The 25,425-nt window shown below is 37.1% G+C and overlaps 3 protein-coding genes across 4 annotated transcripts in view; 2 read left to right on the plus strand and 1 right to left on the minus strand.

Moving 5' to 3' along the window:
- The first annotated feature begins 8,066 nt into the window (after positions 1-8,066).
- On the plus strand, positions 8,067-8,782 carry LOC122057451 (monothiol glutaredoxin-S9-like). Its single transcript, XM_042619562.1, has one exon. It carries the CDS (start codon positions 8,262-8,264, stop codon positions 8,565-8,567), a length of 306 nt encoding a protein of 101 aa, XP_042475496.1. The 5' UTR covers positions 8,067-8,261; the 3' UTR covers positions 8,568-8,782.
- Positions 8,783-14,280: 5,498 nt separating this feature from the next.
- Positions 14,281-14,815, plus strand: LOC122057449 (monothiol glutaredoxin-S7-like). Its single transcript, XM_042619560.1, has one exon. It carries the CDS (start codon positions 14,322-14,324, stop codon positions 14,691-14,693), a length of 372 nt encoding a protein of 123 aa, XP_042475494.1. The 5' UTR covers positions 14,281-14,321; the 3' UTR covers positions 14,694-14,815.
- Positions 14,816-16,361: 1,546 nt separating this feature from the next.
- Positions 16,362-25,425, minus strand: part of LOC122058419 (anaphase-promoting complex subunit 7) — a 15,158-nt gene continuing 6,094 nt past the window's right edge. For both annotated transcript variants that reach the window (XM_042621102.1, XM_042621101.1), the window contains 12 exons: positions 24,113-24,197; positions 23,168-23,227; positions 22,243-22,288; positions 20,779-20,852; positions 19,071-19,121; positions 18,719-18,919; positions 18,589-18,633; positions 18,368-18,461; positions 18,056-18,201; positions 17,021-17,250; positions 16,812-16,872; positions 16,362-16,745 (listed from right to left, as the gene is read on the minus strand). In XM_042621102.1, coding sequence (XP_042477036.1) covers positions 16,659-16,745; positions 16,812-16,872; positions 17,021-17,250; positions 18,056-18,201; positions 18,368-18,461; positions 18,589-18,633; positions 18,719-18,919; positions 19,071-19,121; positions 20,779-20,852; positions 22,243-22,288; positions 23,168-23,227; positions 24,113-24,197 — 1,180 coding nt within the window. In that variant the 3' untranslated portion in view covers positions 16,362-16,658. The remainder of the gene's footprint in view (positions 16,746-16,811; positions 16,873-17,020; positions 17,251-18,055; positions 18,202-18,367; positions 18,462-18,588; positions 18,634-18,718; positions 18,920-19,070; positions 19,122-20,778; positions 20,853-22,242; positions 22,289-23,167; positions 23,228-24,112; positions 24,198-25,425) is intronic.

A 25,425-nucleotide genomic window follows, 5' to 3' on the forward strand; every position in this document is an offset into this window, starting at 1 on the left:
AAAAAAAAAAAAAAAAAAAGTGGTAGTTTGGTTGGACACTTAAGTGCAACCAATATCAATCCAACGTTCAAAATGAGTAAGGTTGTGTTTGATATGCATTAGGTATAATTAATGCATTCTAAAAATTCTTATCAAACACAACCTTAATTTCGAAAGTTCACTATATTATCCTTAACGTTGTCAAAGTATGGTTGTATAGTTGATTCTCTTTAAATATGATTTACAGCTGAGATCCATAAGGGGTTGGGTACCAGCTGGAACCCATAAAATGTTGAGATTGAGAAAATGAGATGATAAATATATGTTAAATAGATATTCGTTCCAGATATTTAAAATCACGTGTAAAAGACTAGGTTATGTTTGGTATGATTCCTTGGAATGCATACCAAATGCAGGCTAAGTCATCAGTTCATTTGGAAGAATAGATGCACCAATACCGAGACCATTCTCGGCACTATCACAGTTGACCAAAATTATGCGATTACTAATATTTAAATTTTTTTTCCTATTTTTAATAAAATATTTGGAAAATTATGCGATTACTAATATTGGAATAATGTTTTCATGAGGAGATGTTCCCTTTGTTTTGCCTTTTTAGGATTCTTTTGGATAGCCACGAATTAGTTAGAGCCCAAAAAATGTCATAACCCTAAAGAAATGTATTCCAAAATGGAAATAACAAAGGTGCTCTAGAAGTATTTTTCTATGAGTGTGTCATGTCATAGAACACTAAAATTATTACCATATCTAAGGTTGTTTCCTTTTGCTGTTTCAGCTTCCATTAAATGATATTTGATAGCAATGGTAGAGAGAGAGAGAGAGAGAGAGATGGTTGCAGGTTAGCTTACCTCAACCTAAGATCCACCTGCATTATTGCCGACATAAACCCTAGTCCATAGGCAGGAGTTGTGGATTTATAATGCTTTGGTATAAGAATTATGCTCCATTAAGGCACATCACTTTTAGCACATGGAGGAAAGAAAGGGTACCCATTTCTCTTCCCAAAAGGCAAAATATATAAAGTTGAACTCTTTTCTTATTCTTACGTAGCATGCGTGAGAAAGAATTGATGCATGGGTCCAGACAATAAATAATATATATGGCATAAGCAAGCTATATAGTCTCTCATCTTTTCCTTTTCCTGTTGTAGAGTCCCACAGCTAAAGGGCTTATCAGTTAAAACTGGAATGGGATAAATTGAAGGTACATACTAAGCTGCCATACCTTTGTCAGAGGGTTCAATCCAAAACCTTAAGGCACTAGGTGGAGAGAGAGTTCCTCAAGTGTATAAATATGTAACGGCATCAAAGACCTAAACAAACCGATGTGAGACTATAACTCTATATCTCTTAACACTCCTCACATGTAATTTCGGTATATTTGGAAGGAGGATAATTACAAAGAGACATGCATGGCCTCCAATACTATGTTGAAGGGTCTAACCCAAAACCTTAAAACTCCTCAAGTATATAAAGTCACTGCAAGGATCTAAACAAACTGATATGGGACCGACCATAAAACTCTATAACTCGCAAATCTCAACATCCTATGACTGCTAAGGCGAGACGTCATCCAAAACACATTTGCCAATACACTTTTAAGTTATTGGGAGAACCCAAGTGCTCACTTTAGGATCATTGAAACAAAATATTGTTCCATGGATCCATCAGAAAATGATAAATCTTTCTAAGCACAAGAAAATCAGAACACATTACATGTACATGGTGCATGGCAACAGTGAGTAGGGGGCAGAATGTGACAAGATATTTTTTCCCCCTAAGATTCTGCCAAGGGATTGGGCAATGAAGGAATAGAGTGATGGACTTATGGCCTACTGTTTCCTCTTTTATTATTCACTTTCTTTTCTTAAGGTGCAGTCTGACCAGCAATACCCAAGTATAAAAAATAAAATAAAATAAAATAAAAAAATCCCAGAGGAATAGTGTTATTATACATAAAAATAAAAAATACACACTGGGCCGAAACCCATGCCTCAGACTTCACCAACCCAGCCCAACCTTGTGCCATGATTTTTCAACCCAAGTTGGCTTACGGGCTGAAATCTCAGCCCAAACCCATGAAATATGGGCCATGCTGACTTTGGCTTGGGGTTTTCAGGCCCATATCCTAATTTGTAGCGTTCTGTCATAACATGAATTTTTTGAATGCATTTGTAGTACATTTTTTAAATTTAAATGAATGTATTGATTCTAATGTTAGATGTGTATTTTTGTGAAATGAACCGTGTATGAATGTAATTACATATGAAATTTAAAACGAATTTTGTTATAAAAATAAAAACAAAAGAGAGTTTTTAGTGACGGAATTACGAAGTCTATCGCTTAAATTATTATTTATTACGAAAAATATACCGTCGGCTAAGATAAACATATTAATGATGAACAATAGAAATGTCGCCTAAATATGTTATTAGCGATGGATTTTAAGACTGTTGCCTGAGAAAAAAAATTTTGAAGACGGACATTTTTGTATCGTCACCTAAGATAAATTGCTCGATGGAAGCACTTTTCCAGTGCTAACATGTGCGATGACAGTTTTAGTGATGGATATATGTTCCGCCAAGGATATTTTGTCGGTGACCGAAAAATGGATTGCAGCAACGGTTTTGTACGTCGCAAAAAAAAAAAAAAAAAAAGGATTTGTTCCCCATCCCAAGAGTTTATCAAACCGGAGGTGACAGTGGGCATAAAGGGCCCAAAAGCAAAGTTATTTTTATTTAAACTCTTCGAATTTGCAATCCATTACTACCTCAATTCAGGTAAGGTGGCAATTTCCAGTCTGGCCCACCTAACAGGCCCAAACCTGGCCTGTTCAACAGATGGGCTATTGTCAAATGGGCTGGGTACAGTTTACACCCCAAATCAATCGAAACCCTATCGGAAGAAGGAATGCTATCTGATTGTGTGACCCATGTTCCAGCATGGGGATAAATGGGAGAATGCATCAAAACATCCAACATAGCGGGCAGGATGGTCATTTCATTACCCCTGTGTCTCGATGCAGGAACACACGATCGGGTAACGTTTTTTCTCCATAATTATTTTAAGAGCAATGCTTAGAGGCCGTGGGATCAGCCGCCTAGCTGGATTGATCCACATGGTTCTTTGGCTATGGGCCCCCTATTCAGCTTGAAGCTTTAAAAAATATAAAATCCAAGTATCAGTTTCCAATTAAAAATGTATTGTGATGCCCTCCCATCCAAAAATAAGCAAAGCATCAATTTTATGGTCATTTGGTAATACATACTTACATTTCTTATTATATTTAATAATTATATTTTCTTAGATTCAATTTTTATTTTATTTTATTGTATGAAATGTAATGTACAATTTAATAATCAAATTTAAAGTGATATAGGTTTAGTGACATAATAATGTTAGATAATAATTACAAAAATTCATTTTTTTAGGTTTAGTTTATTTATTTATTTTTTTTTTGGTGTAAATGTTTTAATTTCACCTTGGACATCAACGATCCACGGTAGTAAGTTAGTAACCTTGTAAAATTGATGAACTCCTTATTATATATATATATATATATATTTTTTTTTTTTTTTTTCTGAGTGAATGAAAAATATATTAAATACGAAAGGAAACAAATGCAACAGACAAAACCTAAACCAACTAAGCAAAGCCAAAGACCCTATCCATTAATCATTTTAGAAAGCACTTTTCCATTTTGGTTGGATAAACTTATCCACATTATCCAAATTTTAGGCTTGTGGCACCATGTATGGTTGGGAGCCAATTGTGTTGGGATTTCATGTGAAAGAAATTGATCCATGTCAGATGTGAATGACTAACCTAATATGGATCGGAGACTTATAAGATCTTGGACATCGTATCCCTATAGACTAGCTTCTAAGAATGAGTTCTATCCAAGCCCTAAAAAATATCGTGATCATGTTACTTACATCATCCTAAGACATAAAGATGAAAACATCTTCAATTTCTCTCACTCAAGCAGACATGGCTGGTTACAGTGGCTCTCTTATTGCCAAGTGGGTGAGATTTTTTATTAGATGCCTCTGACGAGACGCTGATTTGCCAAGTTGAAGTTGCATCATTTATGCAACAACTGGCCTCAAGAGGAGTCCCCTTTGTGTTCCGTGCTCAATACTACTGAGGAGTTAAATTTGAACAGTGATTGAGTCATACCAAATTGGGGCAAGATCTATTTCTCTGGATTGAAAAAAAAAAAATTCAAATCTTGGCAAGAGTTAATGATCATTAAAAAGATCAATCACAACATCAAATCACCACGTGTTAAGATATCCTTAAAATAAAATGCAAGGGATGGATAAAAATAAAAAATAATAATAATAAAAAGGGCTTGGGGATCACTATCTAGTCGTGTGGCCATTGCGCCAGAATAGGGACCAGTACGGGGAATCGTACAAGCATCTACCTAGGGGCAGGATGATCTCTTTGGCACTCATGTTCCACGTGTAGGGGCGTGCAACCAAGTAGAAATCTTTTTTGCTAAAAAATATTAGAGAAAAATATTTTCTAAAACACTGGGTAAGATACGTTATCACTTCAATGCCAACCTCTCTTCTTTCCGACATAAAATGACATCACTACCCTCTTATGTACGATCATTTATCATGCCTCAATAGCACGTTTCTTTTTTGCCGCTTGCTTAGAGAATCCTCTCCCAAAATATTATTATGAAAAATATCTTTCGATACCTCTCTCCTCATGGAGTTTGACAGGTAAACTAGCTTATCATTCATAGAAATGTGATAAAATTCTCTAAACATTACTCAATGCAAATATGGTATGTTGGGAAATGAAAATCAAACCCCAAATGATCTGAGGGTTAATCTACTAGCTTTTCAAGGATAAGTCATGAAGGGCATATCAGTATAAGAATTTTATTTTGTTTTTGAGGGTGTGTTTTATTGTGGATGGGGAGAGGAACTTGACATCAAAGAACCCAAGGCAGACAAAAATTTATTCCAATATATCCTAGGACCACAAAACGGATCCATCCATTGACATATGGGGTCCTACTTTTTGAAAAATTTAGGGTTTGATTAATATCACATGGATGATGGGAAGAGTGACATCCTTCCACACGTCTGTGAGGCTTGCAAAATTGTTGAATAGATGTGGAGAATCTGGAGATACGGTATATACATCAACCCAATAAAGATTTGACAATGATAAGCTTTATAGTGTAAGTATTATTCTTTTCCATGTTATCTTTTTCTTTCGGTAATGCATTTTTAGAATAATCGATGAATGATAAGCCCTAGAAAACCCAAAGGAGTAGTGTAGTTGGTGAGCAACGAACTTGGTACAAGTTGTAAACTCGGAAGTCCTAAGTTCGACTTTCACTAGGCACACCTTGGGCCACTCACACCGTCACATGGGGGTGTTTAGTGCTCTTCATTGTTTTCAGTGAAAATTGAATGATTCTCATTCAACCCCGATATGACCCGATCCATGCGGTTGTGGGGTCAGTATGGGCTTGCAGGACTAGTTAGGCCTTCGACTTGGATACCCGTCATTAGCAAAAAAAAAAAATTACATGAATTAATTCATGTGATAAAGGACCCCACATATATTTCAATGGTCAAATTTTAGTCTAAAATAAATAAGGAAAGTTGCTCAAATTTAATCCAAAGTTTTAATAATTTTACTAAAATGCCATCAAATGGAAATGAATATATATGAAATACAAAATGGTATCTTTTGTAATTTTAACTATTTCCTCTACTCGTTTAAAGTTGAAATTGTATCAACGAGATGGTCAGTTAGTCCTTTGTCACATGGACTAACGTTATATTTCACTAAACATAGTAACAGGAAATAAAATCCTTTTAGGGTTTAAAAAAAAAAAAAGCTCTATTATTTTCCAGTCTACTCCCCCTGCCTATCTACGAGAGGGTGACTATTGTAAATGGGGTGGATTGGGATAGGAGAAGGTTTGATTCCGATTATGTTAATTCGATCTTAATTCCTTGAATTGTGATTACAACATGGGGAGATGTTTGATTGGTTTAACTCAACAAAATTTCTAGATAATGAGGTAAATAACATGTCCAGAAAATATGACACTAACCCTTGGTTAAATGCTTAGCGCAGTTGGTTAGTGTGCAATGCAGTAGAGGCACTTGCGCCTAAGCCCATCCTATCCCAGGGCTCAACGGAGGCTGGTGCACAAGGTTTAAAGTATCAGAATTGAGAATTGAATTGACCTCTGGCACAATTAGGCCTTAGCTGGCAGTTAGTAGTACTCAGTGGAGTACCTGCTCGAGGGTTGGTCACTTGATCAACTCCTTTCCTGTGCATTAGTGATTGTTTTGCACAATTTCCTTGCTTTCTAAGAAGTGTGTCATTGGGTCCCTATTGACTCCTTCGTGGATCTATACTTGACCCCATGTGAGTCTACCATGTAAATGGCCATGCCGTTGAACTTGAACTTGAAAAAAAAAAAAAAAAAAAAGGGCCTCTACTGATACTGATCTGAATCTCTTTTAGAATCAGTCGGAATCAGTCAGAATCGCCTGAACCCTAGAATTCTTGCTGGGAATCAGCCGGAACAGCATATCATAAAAAATGTAAATATGCTAGTTTTTAACCTTAAACTCTCATGCGTTTTTGGCAGCCAACGGCCCCAAACAGGTGGGGAGGTGGGGTGGGGGACGACATGGGGAATCAGAGGCTTGTGAATGCTATTCCTTTTGTAGATTACAATCTTTGTTGATAGAGAATTTGGAGATGAAAAAGTGTTCTAAGAAGGTGAAAGGAAGCCAGCCAACTTCTATTTTAGAATCTTACAACTTTTCTTATATTCTTATAAGCTTTTTCACTTTCTTTTCTTTCTTAAGAGACAAGATATGTATTCGGTTTTCTGTGGTATCTAATCTATAATCTCTCTATCCATCTTTCCCTCAAAAGCAACGATATCCCATTCATATTTTACATATAAAGAAAGAAAGAAAAAAAAAAAAAAAAAAAGCTAATAAATGGATTATTGGTCCAGGTAGAAAGTAGCTATAGATGATAAGTCTATGCATCAGATGGTCGCAATCAAACCTCATAAAAGAAAAAAAATTGAATCTTTTTTCCTTTTCCATATGTGGAAACTCACAGAATCTGTTAACAATTTACAGCCATCGATAGTCCAATAATGCATCTGATGGTCATAATAAAAAACTGAACTCTTTACTCTCTTTTTTTTTTAGATGTGGGATCCATCTGAAATTAGAGGACCCTATTATGTTAAAAATTTACAATTATAGATAAGGAGAATGGATCCGCTCGTATGATCACCTGGTCGTATGGATAAGTATCCAAAACATGTCTTATTTCCTATCATTACATGAGTGATGATGGTCATTTTTTACAATAAAAAAAGATAGGTGTGGAATGCTCACTCGTACGACTAGGTGATCATATGAACAATGGATCCACTTTCATATATAAGTCTATTATGCATAGATGGTCATGATGAAGCTAATCAATTCAAATTGAATTTTTCCTTATTGAGGTGGGATCCACAGAATCTAAGACTATGGAATTTTTTTTTTCTTGATGTGAGATCCACAGAATCCGAGGTTAGGGCCTATCATGTTATAATTTGTAAGTCTAATTAAGGTGATAAGAATATTTGAGTCTGATTTCGGTGCTCAACACCTTTTCTTTTTATTTTCTGAAATACCCCTTTGTGTGCTCTAAATGACCGTGGATGGGATAGGTATTATCCTTGGAATCTTCTGCCTCAATTATCAATCACTTGGCACTGGTATAATAAATTCTAATCCAATGGTTCTTAAGGAGAGCTTACTATGCTGTTCCTGCCTGTCCACTGAGGAGAAAAGGTATAATTTTGCAACTTGGGCTGTTTGGGTTCCACATTTCCACTGAGATAAGAAAAGGAAGTTTCCCACTCCTTGGAAAAGAAAGAAGAAAACCATCAGGGTCATTCTGGGCATCCAACAAAGTACATTTTCTTTTTGAATGGTCTTTGGATGAACAAGGTTCAGTCAAGTAGTAGTCCATCCTCTTCCCTGTCCCTATAAATTGAGCTCTATCTCTAGGTTCTTCTCAACTCAATCTCCAATACAAATCCAAGAATTTCTCTACCATTGGATCGAAATTAAACTTTGAATTCGATCCAATTGGTTTGTAGAAGCATTGGAAGTTTGAGTTTGAGAAATCAAAAAAAAATAAAATTAAATACTCCTTTAAGATAAAGAGAGAACTCAAGAGCTTCTTTGTTAGGTGAAGATGGAGAAGGTGATGAGATTGGCCTCAGAGAAGGGAGTGGTGATGTTCAGTAAGAGCACATGTTGTATGTGCTATGCAGTCAAGATTCTCTTCCATGAACTTGGTGTGAGCCCTATGGTTCACGAGCTCGATCAAGACCCTGAAGGAAGGGACATGGAGAGGGCACTCCAGAGGATGGGTTGTAGCTCGCCTGTTCCAGCTGTGTTCATTGGTGGTAAGTTGGTGGGATCAACAAATGAAGTCATGACACTCCACCTTAGTGGCTCTCTTGTTCCATTGATCAAGCCCTATCAAGCTATGTCTTAAATGTTCGTTGCTCTGATACCATATTAAAAACATATGTTTTCTCTCTCACCATATATAGATTTGAGTGCTAGTTGATGCATGGAACCCTTTTCTTGTACTAAGTAGTAGTTGTATGTTCTTCATAGCTCTTTAATTACTAGCTAGCTAGCTAGCTAGCTATCTATGTAACCTTATATCTTCCTCTTATGAAATGGATTTGTATGAGTTATTATGCTTCCTTAAGTTGAAAAAAATAGTCTTAAGTAAATGTGGTTCTTTGCATGGATGTTTACTCATACAAAAAGGAACATGTAACCATCCTAACCCATCTCACACCGTCTATGGGGTATGGTGGCATGAGCACCACCATTACCATCTCTATCACCCCTACCACGCCCTTCATCATGAACCACCATGAGTAGCTGGATATGGCTGCTCCTCTCCAAAGAAGCCAGGGCTTCATAGGTGTCCCCCGCCGGCGATGACATCGTGGAAGTTGATGGGGTTATGGTCGAAAGGAGTACCACCAGTACTTCAGCTCCCAGGTGATCATAGGTGTTGCAGCACAGAGAGAGAGAGAGAGAGAGAGAGAGAGAGCTTTGCCATATGAAAGGAAAGATGAAGTTTGGAAGCTTGGGACCGCAAGGTATATGTCCGAAACAAAATTAATAAAGGGTATTTATGGGAGGTTGATCTCCATTTCAATATCAACTTTCAAGTATGATGATTCTCTCTTGTCCTGAATGGAAGTGTTCTTTTAACTTTACAGACCAAGGGGTGGGCATTCGGCCAAAGTGTTTCATGATAATTAAGAGTATAAAAAACTTTATTGTTTTTGATAAAGAAAAAGAAAAAAACATTAGGAACAAAAACATCAACTCAATAACGGCTGGAGAATCAAAACTGGATCCTTTTAAAAAGGGCAACTTAATATGGTGATCTTTCAAAAGGTATCAAAATTTTCAATTCTCTTAGTCAAAGAAATAAGAGGCAAACCTATATAAGTATATAGAATAGTGATTCTTTCTCCTACGCTAAGCAATGACTTGAGTGTCTTCCTAGTAATGCTTTTCCTCGTTTTTACAACGTGATGGATTACCCTCTTCCATTTAAGAGAGATCAACTAAGGAGGTTGCATGCATACCAATTCAAAATATGAAAAAAAATATCTTCTTTTTGTCTCATCTAACTCCAAATTAGCCCCACACCAAATGGGATTGTCATCCAAAAACTCCACTCTTAGGTGGGTCTAATCTAATAGTTCAATCTATTTATTTATTTATTTTTCTTCATGCGAAACTTTATCAGATAAAATTTTGAATTAAATTTTTGTTCATTGTGGAGAAGGAAGAATCTTGCTCCACTTAGTGATGTGAGCATGTGATTAAATTCCTGTATTATCATTAACTTTCACTCCTTATTGCACACGGTAAAAAATGCTAATCAGAGGGTTCAAATCTCCCTGATGAAGAGATTCATCACCATAAAGAGAAACTAGGACCTAAACTTTTTGTCATCTAGACCGACAAATAATCTTGGCATAATGATTCAACCACTTGTTTCGAGGATTAAGTTCTTCTTCACCCATTACCCCCTAACAATAAAAGTTTTCTTTTACCTACTTCATCAATGATGATGTGATGTTATGATTGGATTATCAGTGCCTAATTAACTCTCTCCACTATTATTCATGGTTTGAAACATAGGGGTATTTAGTGCTATTCAGTCCTCACTACTTTTGGTAAAAGTTGAATGGTTCTCATTTGATCCATGCCGTTGTAGGATCAGTAAAAAAAAAATACAAGTTAAGATGGGGAAAAAAATTTGAGTCCCCCATGAAAGAAAAGAATCATTCATTGTGCTCAGCTATGGTGGATTGAACCAGTCGAAATTTCTTATCAAAAGATCTATGTCGAGCTGACTAATCTCATTTGGGTATTTGATGGATTCGTTCCTATTTATTTAATGTGGAAAATAACATTCCTTGGTTGTGTGGCCCTGTACTAGCGTAGGGCCAATGAGAAATCACACATGAGTATCAATAAGGAATGAGATTTTTGTATTTCAAAGGGGTGGTGGTATCTTTTGGCCCCCTTTGTGTATCTCGGAACAAGGACTGTGCGACCAGAGAGTGTTCTTTTACCCTTACTTAAGAAGTAGACTACTTACAAGAATGTATGAATGAAAATGATAATAGGAATCATATGAATCAAATTAGACAAAAAGATTGAAAAGAACAAAAGAAAGGTAGAAACAGCCGTGGTTGGGTGCTGAGTGCTGACAATGAGAATAGTCCAAGCATCAAGAACTTATCTTCTATGGGAATCAATCTCTATCAATAATAATGGAAAGAATTTGGATTTTAGAGAAGGGAAGATGGGAAAGAATAACACATTCATATCACCTTGTAGACCCACCCCCTCCCCTCTTGCACTAGCACTAATGGTTACATAATGGTATTGGTGGTATATGACCCTTATAGGCCAGGTTAGGTTTTGGTTTAGAGGAAATTACACTCCCCTCTGCTGTATGTTTCAAGTATTGCATAACCCTCCCTTGAAAAGTTTGAAATTACACTCCTTTCCCTTCTAAGTTCTAGATTCTATCAACCATACCCTGATCGTGAGTGGGAAACCGTTAAGTGAGAAATCATGTTGTACAAAATTGCTTTAAACCCCAAAATACCCTTAATCCAATGGAGATGACCTATTTGCCCTCAACACATATTGTCATCTTCTTCCATGAGGAAACCATTAATCGATTAAGATTTAGGGTTTATGAACTTGAGATTTTGGATTTTAGGGTTCTGCATATTGGTGTGCCTCTCTAATACTCCCTCAGGCGATTGTTTTGCAGGGTGTTTTTCTCGGGACCATTGGTTGCTTGATCGGTTCATGTCGTTCCTGTGACAATTGCGCCCAAGACTTGGAGAATTACTACCCCAAACCTATCCTTACATACAATTCTCTCTTCTACGATGGCTCAACGACCTTTGGTGAGTTCTCTAATAAGGTCGTCGTAAACCATCACTATGTACTTCATGTTCCCAACAACCTGCCTCTTGATGCAGCTTCACCATTACTTTGTGCTGGGATTACTGTTTACAATCTCATGAAGTATTTTGGCTTCAGTGAACCAGGAAAGTACCTGGGTGTGGTTGGCCTTGGTGGGCTTGGTCATATGGCCATCAAATTTGGTAAGGCTTTTGGACTTAAGGTTTCGGTGATCAGCAAGTGGGCTAGTAAGGAGAAGGAAGTGCTTGAGCGACTGGGTGCCGACTCCTTCTTGGTTAGCCGTGACCCTGATAAAATGCAGGTAAAATGAACAAAAGTTATTGCATATCTTAGTTGCTTTTAGTCTTAGCGAAGTGGATTCGATCATGTGTTGTCATGCCTTATTGGTGTTTGATTTTATGCCGCAATGGGTATATTGTCATGCCTTATTGGTATTTGCTTTTAGGCCGCAATGGGTACCCCGGATGGTATCCTCGACACAGTCCTTTTCCAACGACGGAGTTGGGAAAGAAACAGGAGGAGGGTTTATTCCAGTGATTGGGTTAATGGTCAATCATATTTCCCTCATTAAGTTAATGGTCACGTTAACAACGAAGCATACCTCGGAAGAACTCTGAAACAGAGAACCTCTCTCTCTCTCTCTCTCTTTCTCTTTCTCTCTCTCTCTTCTCTGCTTCACTTCTCATTTCTATCAACGCGACCTTTGGTTGAAGGCTCAGAGTTTCAAACCTTCTTCTTCTTCTTCTTCCTTCATTTATCCGTAGGTAGATCGAAAATGGCGTTCGTGCAAGCATGAGGCGTAGAAGCCTATGACGCTCTCATCCGAGTGATGGTCGCAGGAGGTGAAGCGCTAAGCTTGGGGCTCCAAATTTATAACAAATGGCGTACAATAAGCTTGGGGCTCCAGATTCTTAACAAAATGGTGTACAATGCACATCCTACCCATGGTGCATTAAAAGACTCGCCGGCCACCGTTGGGAACGAAGACAGAGTTTTGCAGCGGTCTTTTTCTCGGGACCTTTGAAAGACTTGAGTTTTAGACAAAGGGGATGGGGGTAAAAAGGACATTTAACACTTGATTCTAACAGAGTTAACAACATAGGGTGCGGTTGTAATTTCAAACTTCGCATGGGGTCTAAGTGTAATACTTGAAACATACAGGGGAGGGGAGTGTAATTTCCTCTTTGGTTTATTAGAAGTTTCTAAGAACCTAATCCATAGTTATATTACAGAATTGATGAGTGTAGAAAGTGAAAACCCTAAAATAATGTAGGAAATGAATAAAAATCACAAACAAACAATCACACAAAGTAACACATGGATTTATGCGGTTCAGCAAAATTTTTGATGTCCACGGTGATATGAGATCAGCTTCATTATCAATGGAAAACAGAATTACAGCCGCTCATCTTCACACTTTCTCAGATTACTTACAAAATCATGTTGCTACAAATATATAATGAAACCCTACATAGGCACATATTACCAAAATACTCAAATAATCTTAAAAAGAATTCTTCACAAATGCAAACGAAAAAATACAAAACAACATATCCCCAACAATAAGCCATGCATATTTCTCAGGATGGATCAATTATGGGTTTGCAATAAAAAGAACCAGTTATAGTATTGGTGAAACATTAATGCCTACCTTCCCTTGCTGGCATCACCAGTAATCTTTCAAATTGTTGAGAGGCCCCATGCAGGTTAAAAATAAAAAATAAAAAATAAAAAATAAAAAACTTCACATCTTTTGGTTTTGGAGACCCCACCTCACCCCCACCCAAAATAAAATAACTTTTACATCTTTCCCTTCCTTCTTTTGGTTTTGGCTTTAATTTCTTTGTCTTGAAATGGATGGGAATCATTGGAGAAAAGGTGAGTCTGTATTGGACAAACTCCATCTGTTTTTCCACCTCCGGAGACACCACCTTGTCAATTCAGTACTGTTCCTTTTAAAGAGATAACTACAAAAAATTACACAACTAAGTAAAAATAGAAAACAAAAATTGACAGAGTTCACACTTCATATTTTTTATTCATGAGATAGAGAATTTACAACCCTTGCTGTGTTCATTCCTTAATTAGGGTTTTGGCTCTTTTTTATTTCCAAATTCATATAAAGTTTCTTTCAATTCATTCCATAGTTGAGGCCATACAATACAAACCTTGCCTTTTTCTTAGGCTCCGTTTGGTATCGTTCTAAAAAAACGTTTCTGGAGTTTTTTTCTTCTATTGGAACGAAAAAATTGAATCTTCTGTTTGGTGCACTTATGGTCCGTTTCTGTTTTTTTGGAACAAAAAGTGAAAAAAAAAAAACTGAAAAAACAAGATTGGATGGAACTCCATTTGGAGTTCCGTCTTCCCAGTTTCGTTCCATTTTACAAAAAAAAAAAAAAAAGTTCCCGATAAAAATCTGAAATTTTGAAACACCATTTTTTTCGTTTAAAACTGCATTTTGACACAGAAACTGAAATTTTCATTTTTTACACGAAACGGCGTTTCTGGAACAGAAACGATACCAAACGAACTCTTAGCTTCATGATTGTTGGATATGTCAAGCAAATCATCACTATCTCAAGAGCAGTTAGGGAATCCAAACAGAAATATCTTATAAGGGGAACAATTCACTTTTTGTTTGAACAATGCAAATAGCATTTCTTATGTCTCTATATAAATGAGTGTTTTGGAGACTCATCTCCCACAACCCAACCTTCTCCTCTACCTTTACTTGTTCTTCTATAGTTCATTTCTAATTTCTATGTTCTTATCTATCACTTCCCTTCTCATTTTTTTCAATACTGAGATGGAGAGGTTGACAACACTGGCTTCTCAAAGGGCAGTGGTTATCTTCAGTAATAATTCATGTTGCATGTCCCATACTATCAAGGCTTTGTTTCGTGAGCTTGGTGTGAACCCTGCAATTTATGAGCTTGATGAGGACCCAAGGGGTAGAGAGATAGAGAGAGCTCTCCAAAGCCTTGGATGCACTCCTGCAATACCTGCTGTGTTCATAGGGGGTAGGCTAATGACATCCTCTACTAATTCTTCTTCCACTAAAGAAATAATGCAGCTTCATCTTGAAGGTTCTCTAGTACCATTGCTGAGAAGTGTAGGAGCCATTTGGCTTTGAGATGATATAAGATCAAGCTTTGTTACTGGTTACAATAAGATCATTTTGTTATATTGTGACCCTTTCCTTTCTTAATCTCTCTTTCTCAAGGACAAGAAATAAAATAAGCTTTCTTCTTCTTTTCCATCAAGAAATTAGTTCTAATGGTTTAACAACTATTTACCAATGGTCCATCTAGGTTTAATGAGTTTAGGCTTACATTACTTTATTTTTAGTATTAAATAAATGATAATATTCTTGTTACTAGTGTAGTTGCATCTCCAAATATTATATTAATTGGGTTCTTGATGCTTTTCAATGGATGGCCCAAAATCATGGACAAGGCCAACAACAACTTCTTAAAATATTGTTGAATGACTTGAGTCAGGATTTAAAAGGAGGCAAATGAAGGTTCTGTCGTTTCATGTTGCAGAGACATGTGGGTTATATGTATCCCCCCCCTTTTTTTTTTTCGGGTAAATAAAATAATTCATTAATAAGAGAAGAAGAATACAATAGCAATTAAAAATATTTCTACTATTGGTTGTGATATGATAACCCTAGTATTAAAAGCATCAACAAATGGCTTATAAGAAATGGAAGCTCAGATTAGGTTAACTTTAATCCTTCTGATATGGGTGACATTCTGGCAAAATTCAATCCTTGAATCCATACTCCAAGAGTGAAAGCATTGAAGTCTTTAAAACCAAGAACATTTTGGAAACCAGAGTGACGGGTTAGGACTTAGGAGTATGAAGTTTTTTTTTTTTTGGTAGCTTGTTTTCTCTTGAGTTGGACTGGAATATTTTCATGAGGGAAGGTGAAGATTATCCAAATTGGATAAATTCCTTTAGCTTTCTCCACCATCTCAGCAGATTCCTGGCCCCTCAACAGTTGCAACTTATCATCAACCTTCATCCATCTATTTGTATTATGGAAAAAGTTTTCTTGGCCATGCAAACTAAGAGATCTTTGCATGGTGAACCTTATTCTACCATGAAGAAGAATAATGTGACAGAAGCAAAACTCCAATTAGGCTGAAACTTCACATGTGAGAATGGAAGCTTGTTGTCTATCTATATATCCACAATACTTCAGCATACCATCTGAATTGCTACTAGGCTGCAACAGGTTTGTTCATTCAGGGATTGCTTATTTTGTAGAACTACTGTGTAGGAGATCATGATACTTTATCCCAAGTTCCAACTTCAGAGCAAAGATGAAATGTTGGAAAGTTATTCCACAGCAATGCTTATGGCAATATAGTGATTACATACACAAGCAACAAAAATGCCAAACTCCAGACTCCAATTCTGTTTTCTATAGTTGTTCAATGAAAGGTATGGCTGGGACACAGGGTTGCCCAAACCGTTGTACATCCTAACCCTAAAAATGGGATATACTTACAAGATATCTCATTCAGTTAGATGTTGTGTATTAAGACGAGACACCAAAAGAATTGACTGTGGAGCTGTATGACGCAGGAAATTCTCCAACTACAGTTCTAAGTAAAGGAAATGATCCACCTATTCCAACCGGCTGGGAACACCAGGCTATTTGACATGGAGACTTTGAAATTGTGGAGGGCTTGGTTCGATTAAAGCCTTAGCAGATCTGCTAGACATGCACCTAACTCGCCTTATGGGTCCACATCACACTGCCCAGAAAAAAAAAAAAAAAAAAAAAGGGTTTTGGACGATCCAAGCTGCTTCCAGTATATCATCTTAATCTTATGATAATCATCATAATTATCCTTAAATTACATCGTACAGTTTAGGGTCCTGTCCAAAGGTCCTATCTCATGGTTACATGCAAAATTTCTCAGCTATCAACAGGGATCCACAATGCATGGCTATGCAATATATAAATCCTCCAAAGTAACCAAACTTCAAACTTCAGAGGCATCTTCTGTACTGCCAAGTAATCTTGGTGAATCAAGGGTGTAAATGCGCTTAAGAATAGGAAGAAACATGAGCTACTCAAATCTCATAGAAGTTCACCTTCCTCCTGTTCTCCGTCAGCATCATCAACTTCATTTTCTTCATCTTCTTCAGGTGCATCTGGATCCACGCCCTAATGGGAGGAAATAAAATTAGTCCTTGAAACATGGATTCAAACTAGTGCAAGCAAAGTACAAACCTTCATCTGTTTCTCCAAACGCTCTAAACCTTTTTTTGCAGCTTCATTTTGTGGGTTTATCCTGGAATGCCAAAAGAAAATTGATTTTTTTTAATGGTCAGTAGCAAAGAGAGGGCTGCCCTGTCATAAATATTTGGATAAACAGCTCACAGTTATGCACAAAATTCCTACTCAGATGAAAGAACCAAAACAAAATTCTATAAGGTCACCTCAGTGCAGCCTCATAATGTGATAAGGCTTCTTGCAGCAAAGTTGTGGCCGCAAATACTTGTGCCAACTTGATGTGAAGGGAATCATCTGCCGAGTCTTTCAGATATCTCTCAAGAAGTGATACAGCATCTCCATTTCGGCCCTCAGCAACATGGAGTTCAGCCAAGGCCAATACAGCTCCAAGGTAACCAGGCTCTATACGGAGGGCTGATTCATAGAACTTTTTGGCCTGTCATAAAATTAGGAAAAACTCTTTACCACTTTAGACCAAGGAAACCAGTCCCTACAATTCAGATAGATGGACACAAATACAAGATTTCTCATGGGTAGGGAGATGACAAAATGGGTTACTTCATGGAACTAGCAATTTCACTATTTCTTGATGCTTTTACTATATCTGCTTATATTTAAGCATAATGCAAGTATTTAAAAAAAAAAAACATAATTTTCAATTTCTATGCACTATGTTAGTATTAGAAGATCTTTAAATTCACATACAAAACGAGAAGCCATTTCAATCGCACATCCTGATCATCCTTTGGACCTTTGAAATTATTCACTGATAAGTTCATTGTTTGAAATCAAGAAAGAAAACAATAACAAATATTCATTTATCCAAGAAAGAAAAAATCGGTTCAAATAATACATCTGTTAAAATGCAATGAGTAAATTTTCAGCACTTAAAGAGACAAGGTCAATGCAATTCTCGTGTAGAAATAGGGAGTTGTTGGCTTCTTCTCTAGCATGGACCGACCAATACACTAGGGGGGAAGAACCAACTGTGAAAAGTAGAATTTTTTTTTTGGGAGGCGGGGGGTAATGGACAAGTAGGAGTTGAGGCATCTTAGCAACTCAGTTTATATAATTTCACCTTTAATTACCACATTGTCAGTATCTCACAAATCACCAGATATCTCACAAACAGGTTACCAAGATCCAAGAGAACTGTCCAAATTGAATAATCTTTGATAATAATTTCTTCTATGGAGATGAATTTTTACTTAATTTTGATTCAGATATTATCTGTAACTAACCTTCTCTCTCCCACTAGAATTACTAGCATGCACATCACCAACTAATTTAAGTGCCTTTGCTGACTGAGGCATTGCCTTCATTGCCTCCCTTGCAGCATACAGGGCCTCCTTGACTTTAGCGAGTGACAAATATGAACGAACTAGGCCTGAAACCAACATGAGTTCCAGTAAAACAACCACTGTTTATTTCTATTTCTCCATTTCTCAAGTATAAGCATTGAAATACAAAGCAGTGGTTGGTGTAATATGGATGCAGGTGAAAGACATAATCAATCAAACTCGTGAATACATGGCTTTCTTCATAACCCATACCTTGGTATGAACGAAGATCAGGCCGTAACTCTTGAGCTCCCCTGAAGGCAGTCACAGCTGCATCTGGTCGATTCAGTGATAAAAACAGGTTACCCTGAAAGTGTATAGATGTCACGGTGTTCAAATGAGATTCAATTACAAATAATTTATCCGAAATAAAATACATGAAATTTGCAAAAAGAAATATATCATCCATTTTCTTAATGAATGGAATTTATTACCTTCATTATATAACCTGGTATGTGCCTCTCATCAATTCGAAGACTCTGGTTAAGAAAAAAAAATTTTAGTGCTGACATAAATGTCAGAAGAAACAATGAGTAAATTAATTCAAAACAAAAAAACACTCACCTGCTCAGCATAAGCCAAAGCTCCTCGCTCGTCTTTCCTTTCCCACAATACAGAGAGAGCTACAAAGATCTCTGGCCTTGTAGGGTCAATATTCAGCAAATCATGCACCAACCTGTTTAGCTTGGAGTAATCAGACTTCATCTTTAGAAGCATTGCATATTCATCCATGTAGGTCACAATGTATGGGTCAACAGATCGAGCCTGCAGTGGTCCTTAATTTTCAGGAGTAGGATCTTTGCCATCTACATATGAGTAATATTTCTTCTCAAAAAAAAGAGGGGTGTGCCAGTGCACGAGGCTCCCGCCATTGCGGGGTCTGGGGAGGGTCATAATGAGTAATATTTCTTCTCACCTTTTCAAAATTCAAAATGGCATCTTCATTTCTTCCAATAATGGCCTCGACCTTCACATACAATTTAAGCCCCAAGTCAGATAGAACAATACTTGGAAATGCTTAGCTAGTTAGAACTCAGGACTACCTAATAAAAAGCAACGGTTTTTTTTTCCCCTCAATTTAGCAGTTTGTTGAATATTGTACCATGAAGGGGAGAGTTAGTGTTAAGTCAAGAGTGGGAGAAGTCTAAGTTGAGTCTCAGTTTAGGAGTTATCGCTGGTATTAGTGTTTACTTTCCTTTATTGTCTCCTTGTATTAGATTGTAATTAGGTGTTGGAGAGTTAGTAGGTTTCCTACTAAGACTCTACTTGCTGGTTTATAAATAAAGGAGGAAGCCACAATAGGATACACTGAATCCTATCATGGCAGGTTGTAATTCTCCTCTGTTGCTCTCTTCTATCCTCTCTCTCTCTCTCTCTCTCTCTCTCTCTCTCTCTCTCTCTCTCTCTCTCTCTCTCTTCACAATCGCAGGTATTGGTTTCAGGTCTTGGTTTCATGACAGCATCAATTGACACACAAAAAGAGCACTCAGATATGAACATGAAATGTTTCGATCACTAACAACTAGTGGCAATTTTCTGTGCATTGCTTTCCAAAGGATGCCATTAAACATAGATGATGATTATAACTTAATCAGGTTCTTATTCAGTTGATGCATCCAGAAAAAATCTGCTTCAACACAAATTAGAACAGAAAGCCACCCATGAAAGAATTGAGTTCTTTTCATTTTCGTGTTCTTTTTCTTTTTCAGTTCTAAACCAGTAATCAACCTTAGAAAATGGGCTAATTCTGTTGTTGCATCCTAAACGGTTATCAGAAGTAACCAGTCACCTCTCAAAGTCCATATGCAACCAAGGCAAGTTTAAAAGGCATATCCAGTGCACAAGGCTCACGCCACTGCAGGATCTGGGAAGGGGCAGATATGTACGCAACCTTATCACCGCCTCGCGGACAGGTTGTATCCTAATTTGAACCTGTGATCACCAGGTCTCAATGGAGCAACCTTACTGTTGTGCCGAGGCCTGCCCTCACACTAAGGCAGGTTTATAGGTCCTTAATTTTCACAGAATCATGAAGTAGGTGTTATTCAGGTGGTGGTTCAAATTTAACTACTAATATCAACTTTTCTCGTCATTTTGTACTGTAAGGTTGATCTCCAGACTCATTAGGATAGAATAAATGAATAAGGGATGACTGTTCTCTTATCCACCAATTAGAAACATAAATATGTGCTAACCGTACATGAAACACTCCCAGAAAGAAAGTTCATCAAGAAGGGACTCTGAAAAAGTAAAAAGGTGGACATACAACGTCATAATGCATCTCCTAATTCCTATATGTTCAACGATGATAACAGCTTGATACTACTTCCTCAAGCATGGGAGAACAAAACCAAGAATACCAACTTAAAATCGGACCGAAATAAATGTTTAGGTGGAAGTGAGAAAACAATTGAAAAAGAGAAATATAAAAGTTATGACTAGGATGCAAGACATCCGAGCCTGGTATGGAAATTGATAAATCTTGAATCAAATTGAACCTAAATCCAGCATGGCCCAGCTCATTTTGGTTCAAAGTTGAGCCTAGATATGGGATGAGTTGCATCCCTGGTTACAACAGATTTGAAAAAAAACCTTCCATTGATTGCAGTGTGACTAGAGCTAACCTTTGCGATCTCAAGTAAAATGTGTACATTATTAGGACAACGTTGTAGCAGTTCAGTGAAAAGCTCCAAACCACCTGGGAATAGAAGAAAAAGGATGTAAAGTAACATACTAAATAAAAGGTCAATTACAGTAGATTATGGCATGCATGTATGAAACAGTTGGTACAAGCAACTGAAGTGTCAAGACTCAAAATTATGCCAGGGGTACAACATTTAATTGGTTAATTTCAGTAAGTCTGAAGCCTGGTCTGGTCTAGATGGTCAAACCAGTTAAGCCTCCACCAAACTTCAAACTGGTTGGGTCAACCCTTGGACAAAATTTATTTTAAAAAGTTTACCTATCCATGGACCAGCCAACCTTGATGGCTGGACCAGAAGACCAGATTGTTGGACCATCAATGATCACCAGCAGGGCCATCTTGTACCATATAACTGTCACATTTCCTCAAAATTCTCCCCATTAGGGAAAAAAAAAACTCCAGCCTTCACATTTTTTTTCTTTCAATAGCTTTATTTAATCCCTGTAAGACAGCTAAGTTTCACATGGATAATTGGCAAAGGCAGGATTTATGCTACAGTGGCCTGAGCCATACAACCAGGGTGTAGCTGCTACAGTCATGACTCATGAGTCAACAATTTAACACTTGCTTGGAAGCCTACGAACTGTCTCACCTTTTTTCTCTTTTATTCCTCATTAGGTTTTTTTATACAGACAATGATAGAATAAGGTTGATCTTCTGAAATTTTTCTCTCCCCACCCCAAAAAAAAAAAAAAAAAAAAACTCTTTTCCTTGGGTTATACTACTCTGAGAACCCTCTAGCCTCTGACAACTTCAGATTCTTCCCCTTGTTTATCATAAGATCTCATATACCTCTCTTTAGCCATTAAAAAGAGACAACTAACGATCAAGTCAATTCACCAAATTACACTTCTTGTCATTTACCAAGAAGACTACTAGTTGAAGACCAAGAGGCGGCTGTTGAGAAGTTTACAAAGCCAGGCAGCAACAACAAGATCATTGCAATCAAGGAGATGCTTCAATCTCCAACAGATAGGAAGCTTCCAACAAAGAAGATGTGAAAAATCTGATCAGAAATCCATGTTGTGGGTTAAAGCCTTAAAGGTGGCATCAGAATCTCCTTTGCTAGTGCAAGCTTATGTGGGCCACCCTTAGTATAATCTCCTTGTTTACAAGCACAAGAACTATTATAAAACCTAAATAAGCCCTAAAACATAGCAGTTTTACAATATTAATCTCATGGACATGAATCCAATCATCTTCCACCTTTTGACAGGTGAAAACTGAAAGCAGTTCAGGAATAAGCTCAAAAACAGTAAATCCTTTGTTTGCCTGGTTCCACATTTGGTAGTGTGTTTTACAGGAAATGAAAGAAGATAAAGATGACAACATCTCAAAAATTAAAAGAAAATTTTATCTCCAAACAAGAGGATAACCATTCTACCTTTGTAGTCATTTGAAGCAACGCAACACTGGGCCTCAACATACCGCTGCATACAAGGGAGGAAAAAGAAAAAGGTTAATGAACAGCTGAAGTAGAAAACTCCAAATTTTTTAAGATGTGCCAGACATTAAATGCTCTCTGGTTTAAAAACAAATGACTATAGGATTTGATTAATCCTTACAAAACTCAGAACATATGCTCCCCCACACCCACCCAACCCACCCTCAAAAAAAAAAAAAAAAGTCAATGACCAAGTCAGCCAACTTTATTTATTGTATTTCTCAAGGAGTTTTTCTGTAATCGTTGACTTAAAAGAAGAAAAAGTGATAGACTGGGTACCAACTTTCAAACTATGCTGGGACATTTTCCTACCCAAGGACTGTTTATTTTCAAACAAACTATGAAAATTGCTACAAGGTGCATAGCTGATCTATTGTGATTCATAGACTCCAGAGCCATGAATTGGACTTGATGTTTTCACTAGTGTCACCACTGCTAGAGTGAATGAGTGGGTAAAAAGGAAGATCAAATTGCTTTATAGAATTCAGATTGAAAAGATTGAAAACAAAATCCACTATCATGACTCATGAGTTTCTTGCTCTCTAACCAGGTGATCCAAAATGAGCATCCTAAAACACCAAAGGAAAAGGGTAGAGGGCATCCAGGCTGAATATTTACATGCTAAAAGCAATAAAAAAAAAAACCAACTAGGGAAACTTGACCTCTGCTATTATACCATTAAATCTTGGAGAAAACAATTGAAATTGAATTATCATGAATCATAAAGTGCAAATTCAAGATGTAATGAGCCCTAAAACCCAATGATGAGATGATATGGGGGAAAGTTTGAACAAATATTTGAAAGTATGAAGACAACAATGGAAGATAATGGAAAGAATTAGTATTAAATTTGTTTTATATTTACCTGCAACCAACGGCTAGAGTCAAAATGATCAAATGGAGGCCTCCCACTTCTATTTGGTGTCTGGGAATTATCAGTAAAAAGCATGCCATCAATGGAACACTCAAAACATTTCACACCTTAGCAATAGGCATTGCAATAAAACAGACTCATTCCCTAAACTAGAGAAAGAATAATTGATTTTTAATGCAATCACAAAGTTAAAGAAAAGAAACAACGAGAAATATCAGGCTCAGGTTAGGTTGATGTTACTGGTATAATATAGGCATTATATTTAGGCTAAACAAGTGATAGAGCTCAAACCGTAGAGAGATGACAGTTGATTTACAGGACTAAAATAGCTTAAACCAAGCTAACACAACTCAAGCATGGACTGTGTCAGGCTTTGAGAAGTGTAGAAGATGGTCAGCATGAGTTGGCTATTCAATACTGAGACTGGATACTTTCCAGTGTCAAGTGGACACGAAACAAGTCCATTACAAATGCATATGTGACATATCATGTAGGTAGCGAGTAGAGTAACAGATCAGGGTGTTTTGGTAAGAGTACCCATGGAAAGCTTAAGCACCCAGAGGCCCAACAGTTTTTGACACATTTTTAGCTCATCTGTAACAAACATCTTTGTTGCTGAGTCCAAACTGGACTGGATCGTTACCCTTGTACACTTCTATGAGCAGCCCCAACACTCAACAGAGCCAACCCCACTACTTCAAGTTGGTTAGTTTAGAAAGATGAATAGAGAGTTAAAATACATGCATTGGACATAAGTCAACAGCTTATCTGTTTTAGTATTGAAATCCTGTACATATATAATATATACCTATAGACCTAACAAAATTTTGAGATGTTATGGATAAGGCTTTCAAATCAGGAAATATTTGTTAAAAGGAAATAAAAATGTGAAGAGACAGCTGTAAAGATCCACATGAAAATAATATCACCACAAACCTGAGGAAATAATGAAGTGATATCCTTGGCTGAAACACCCAATTCAGCTAAAGCTGTAATAGCCTCCAGTATGTAAGCGCAATGCCTGTCCGAAGGAAGATCAATGTACAAAAGAAGATCAACGAAAAAAGTAATTAACATGAAAGCAGATACTCTTGTAGTCCATACAAAGATAATATGAGTAATTGGCAATGTCGATCCAAGGGTTCACAGCATGGGCATGCAAATCTTAACACACATATCACATATAACATGTCCAAAGACTACAGTCATTTCGAATTTCCAATTCAGGAACAAAGAACAATATAATGAGACCGAGTACTATGATAAGTAAACTAAAACTGTCTGAAGGATGATCAATGTACAAAGAAGATCAACGAAAAAGTAACTAACATGAAAGCAGATACACTTGTAGTCCAATAGTCCATACAAAGATAATATGAGTAATTGGCAATGTCGATCCAAGGGTTCAAAGCACGGGCATGCAAATCTTAACACACATATCACAAATAACATGTCCAAAGACTACAGTCATGTTGCATTTCCAATTCAGGAACAAAGAACAATATAATGAGACCGAGTACTATAATGAGTAAACTAAAATCGTTTAAAGGAAAGAAGGTGCAAGACACACAAACACACACAAGAAAGAAAAAATTTTGGGGTGGGAGGAGGAGTTAAGCACACAACTAAGGTAAGGCAGATGCAAGGCACTCACCTGACTATCCAAGGAATGTGCCTAGATAAGACTCAAGAAGTGCAAACACCCAACACCTATGGGCCTAGATAAGAAGGTGCAAGACAACATGCGCATACACACACACACACACAAAAGAAAGAAAAAAATTTTGGGGTGGGAGGAGGAGTTATCTAAGCACACAATTAAGGTAAGGCAGATGCAAGGCACTCACCTGACTGTCCCAGGAATGTGCCTGGACCAATGGGCCTAGATAAGACTCAAGAAGTGCAAACACCCAACACCTATGCAAAATTGGGAAGTCAGGTTGAAATCAACTTCTGTTTTTGTTCCTATTGTTGTTTTGATCTTTTTGCCTAGTTTTTCTTCTGTCCCTTATTTTTTCAGTGTATAAAGACTACAACTAAATTATCTTAGTTCTTGCACTGTAGTCTGTAGCTCCTCTACACAGCTGCTATTTCTGTGCATGAGCTGTGGTTTCTTCTTCCTGGTGAAGTTGTACAACTTTCACAGAATCCACGGCACATTCTTGACGTTCTGGTACAAATTGCAGAAAGAAGAAATGCAATTTTCCCTTTAGATCCATCATCAGCTGATTTTTTTTTTTTTTTTTGGG

Source organism: Macadamia integrifolia, chromosome 12 (genome assembly GCF_013358625.1).
Source record: "Macadamia integrifolia cultivar HAES 741 chromosome 12, SCU_Mint_v3, whole genome shotgun sequence".
Lineage (NCBI taxonomy): Eukaryota > Viridiplantae > Streptophyta > Magnoliopsida > Proteales > Proteaceae > Macadamia > Macadamia integrifolia.

Excerpts from the sequence above, each read along its gene's own strand:
- LOC122057449 (XM_042619560.1), top strand. The coding sequence starts at position 14,322 with ATGTTCTTATCTATCACTTCCCTTCTCATTTTTTTCAATACTGAGATG.
- LOC122057451 (XM_042619562.1), top strand. The coding sequence starts at position 8,262 with ATGGAGAAGGTGATGAGATTGGCCTCAGAGAAGGGAGTGGTGATGTTC.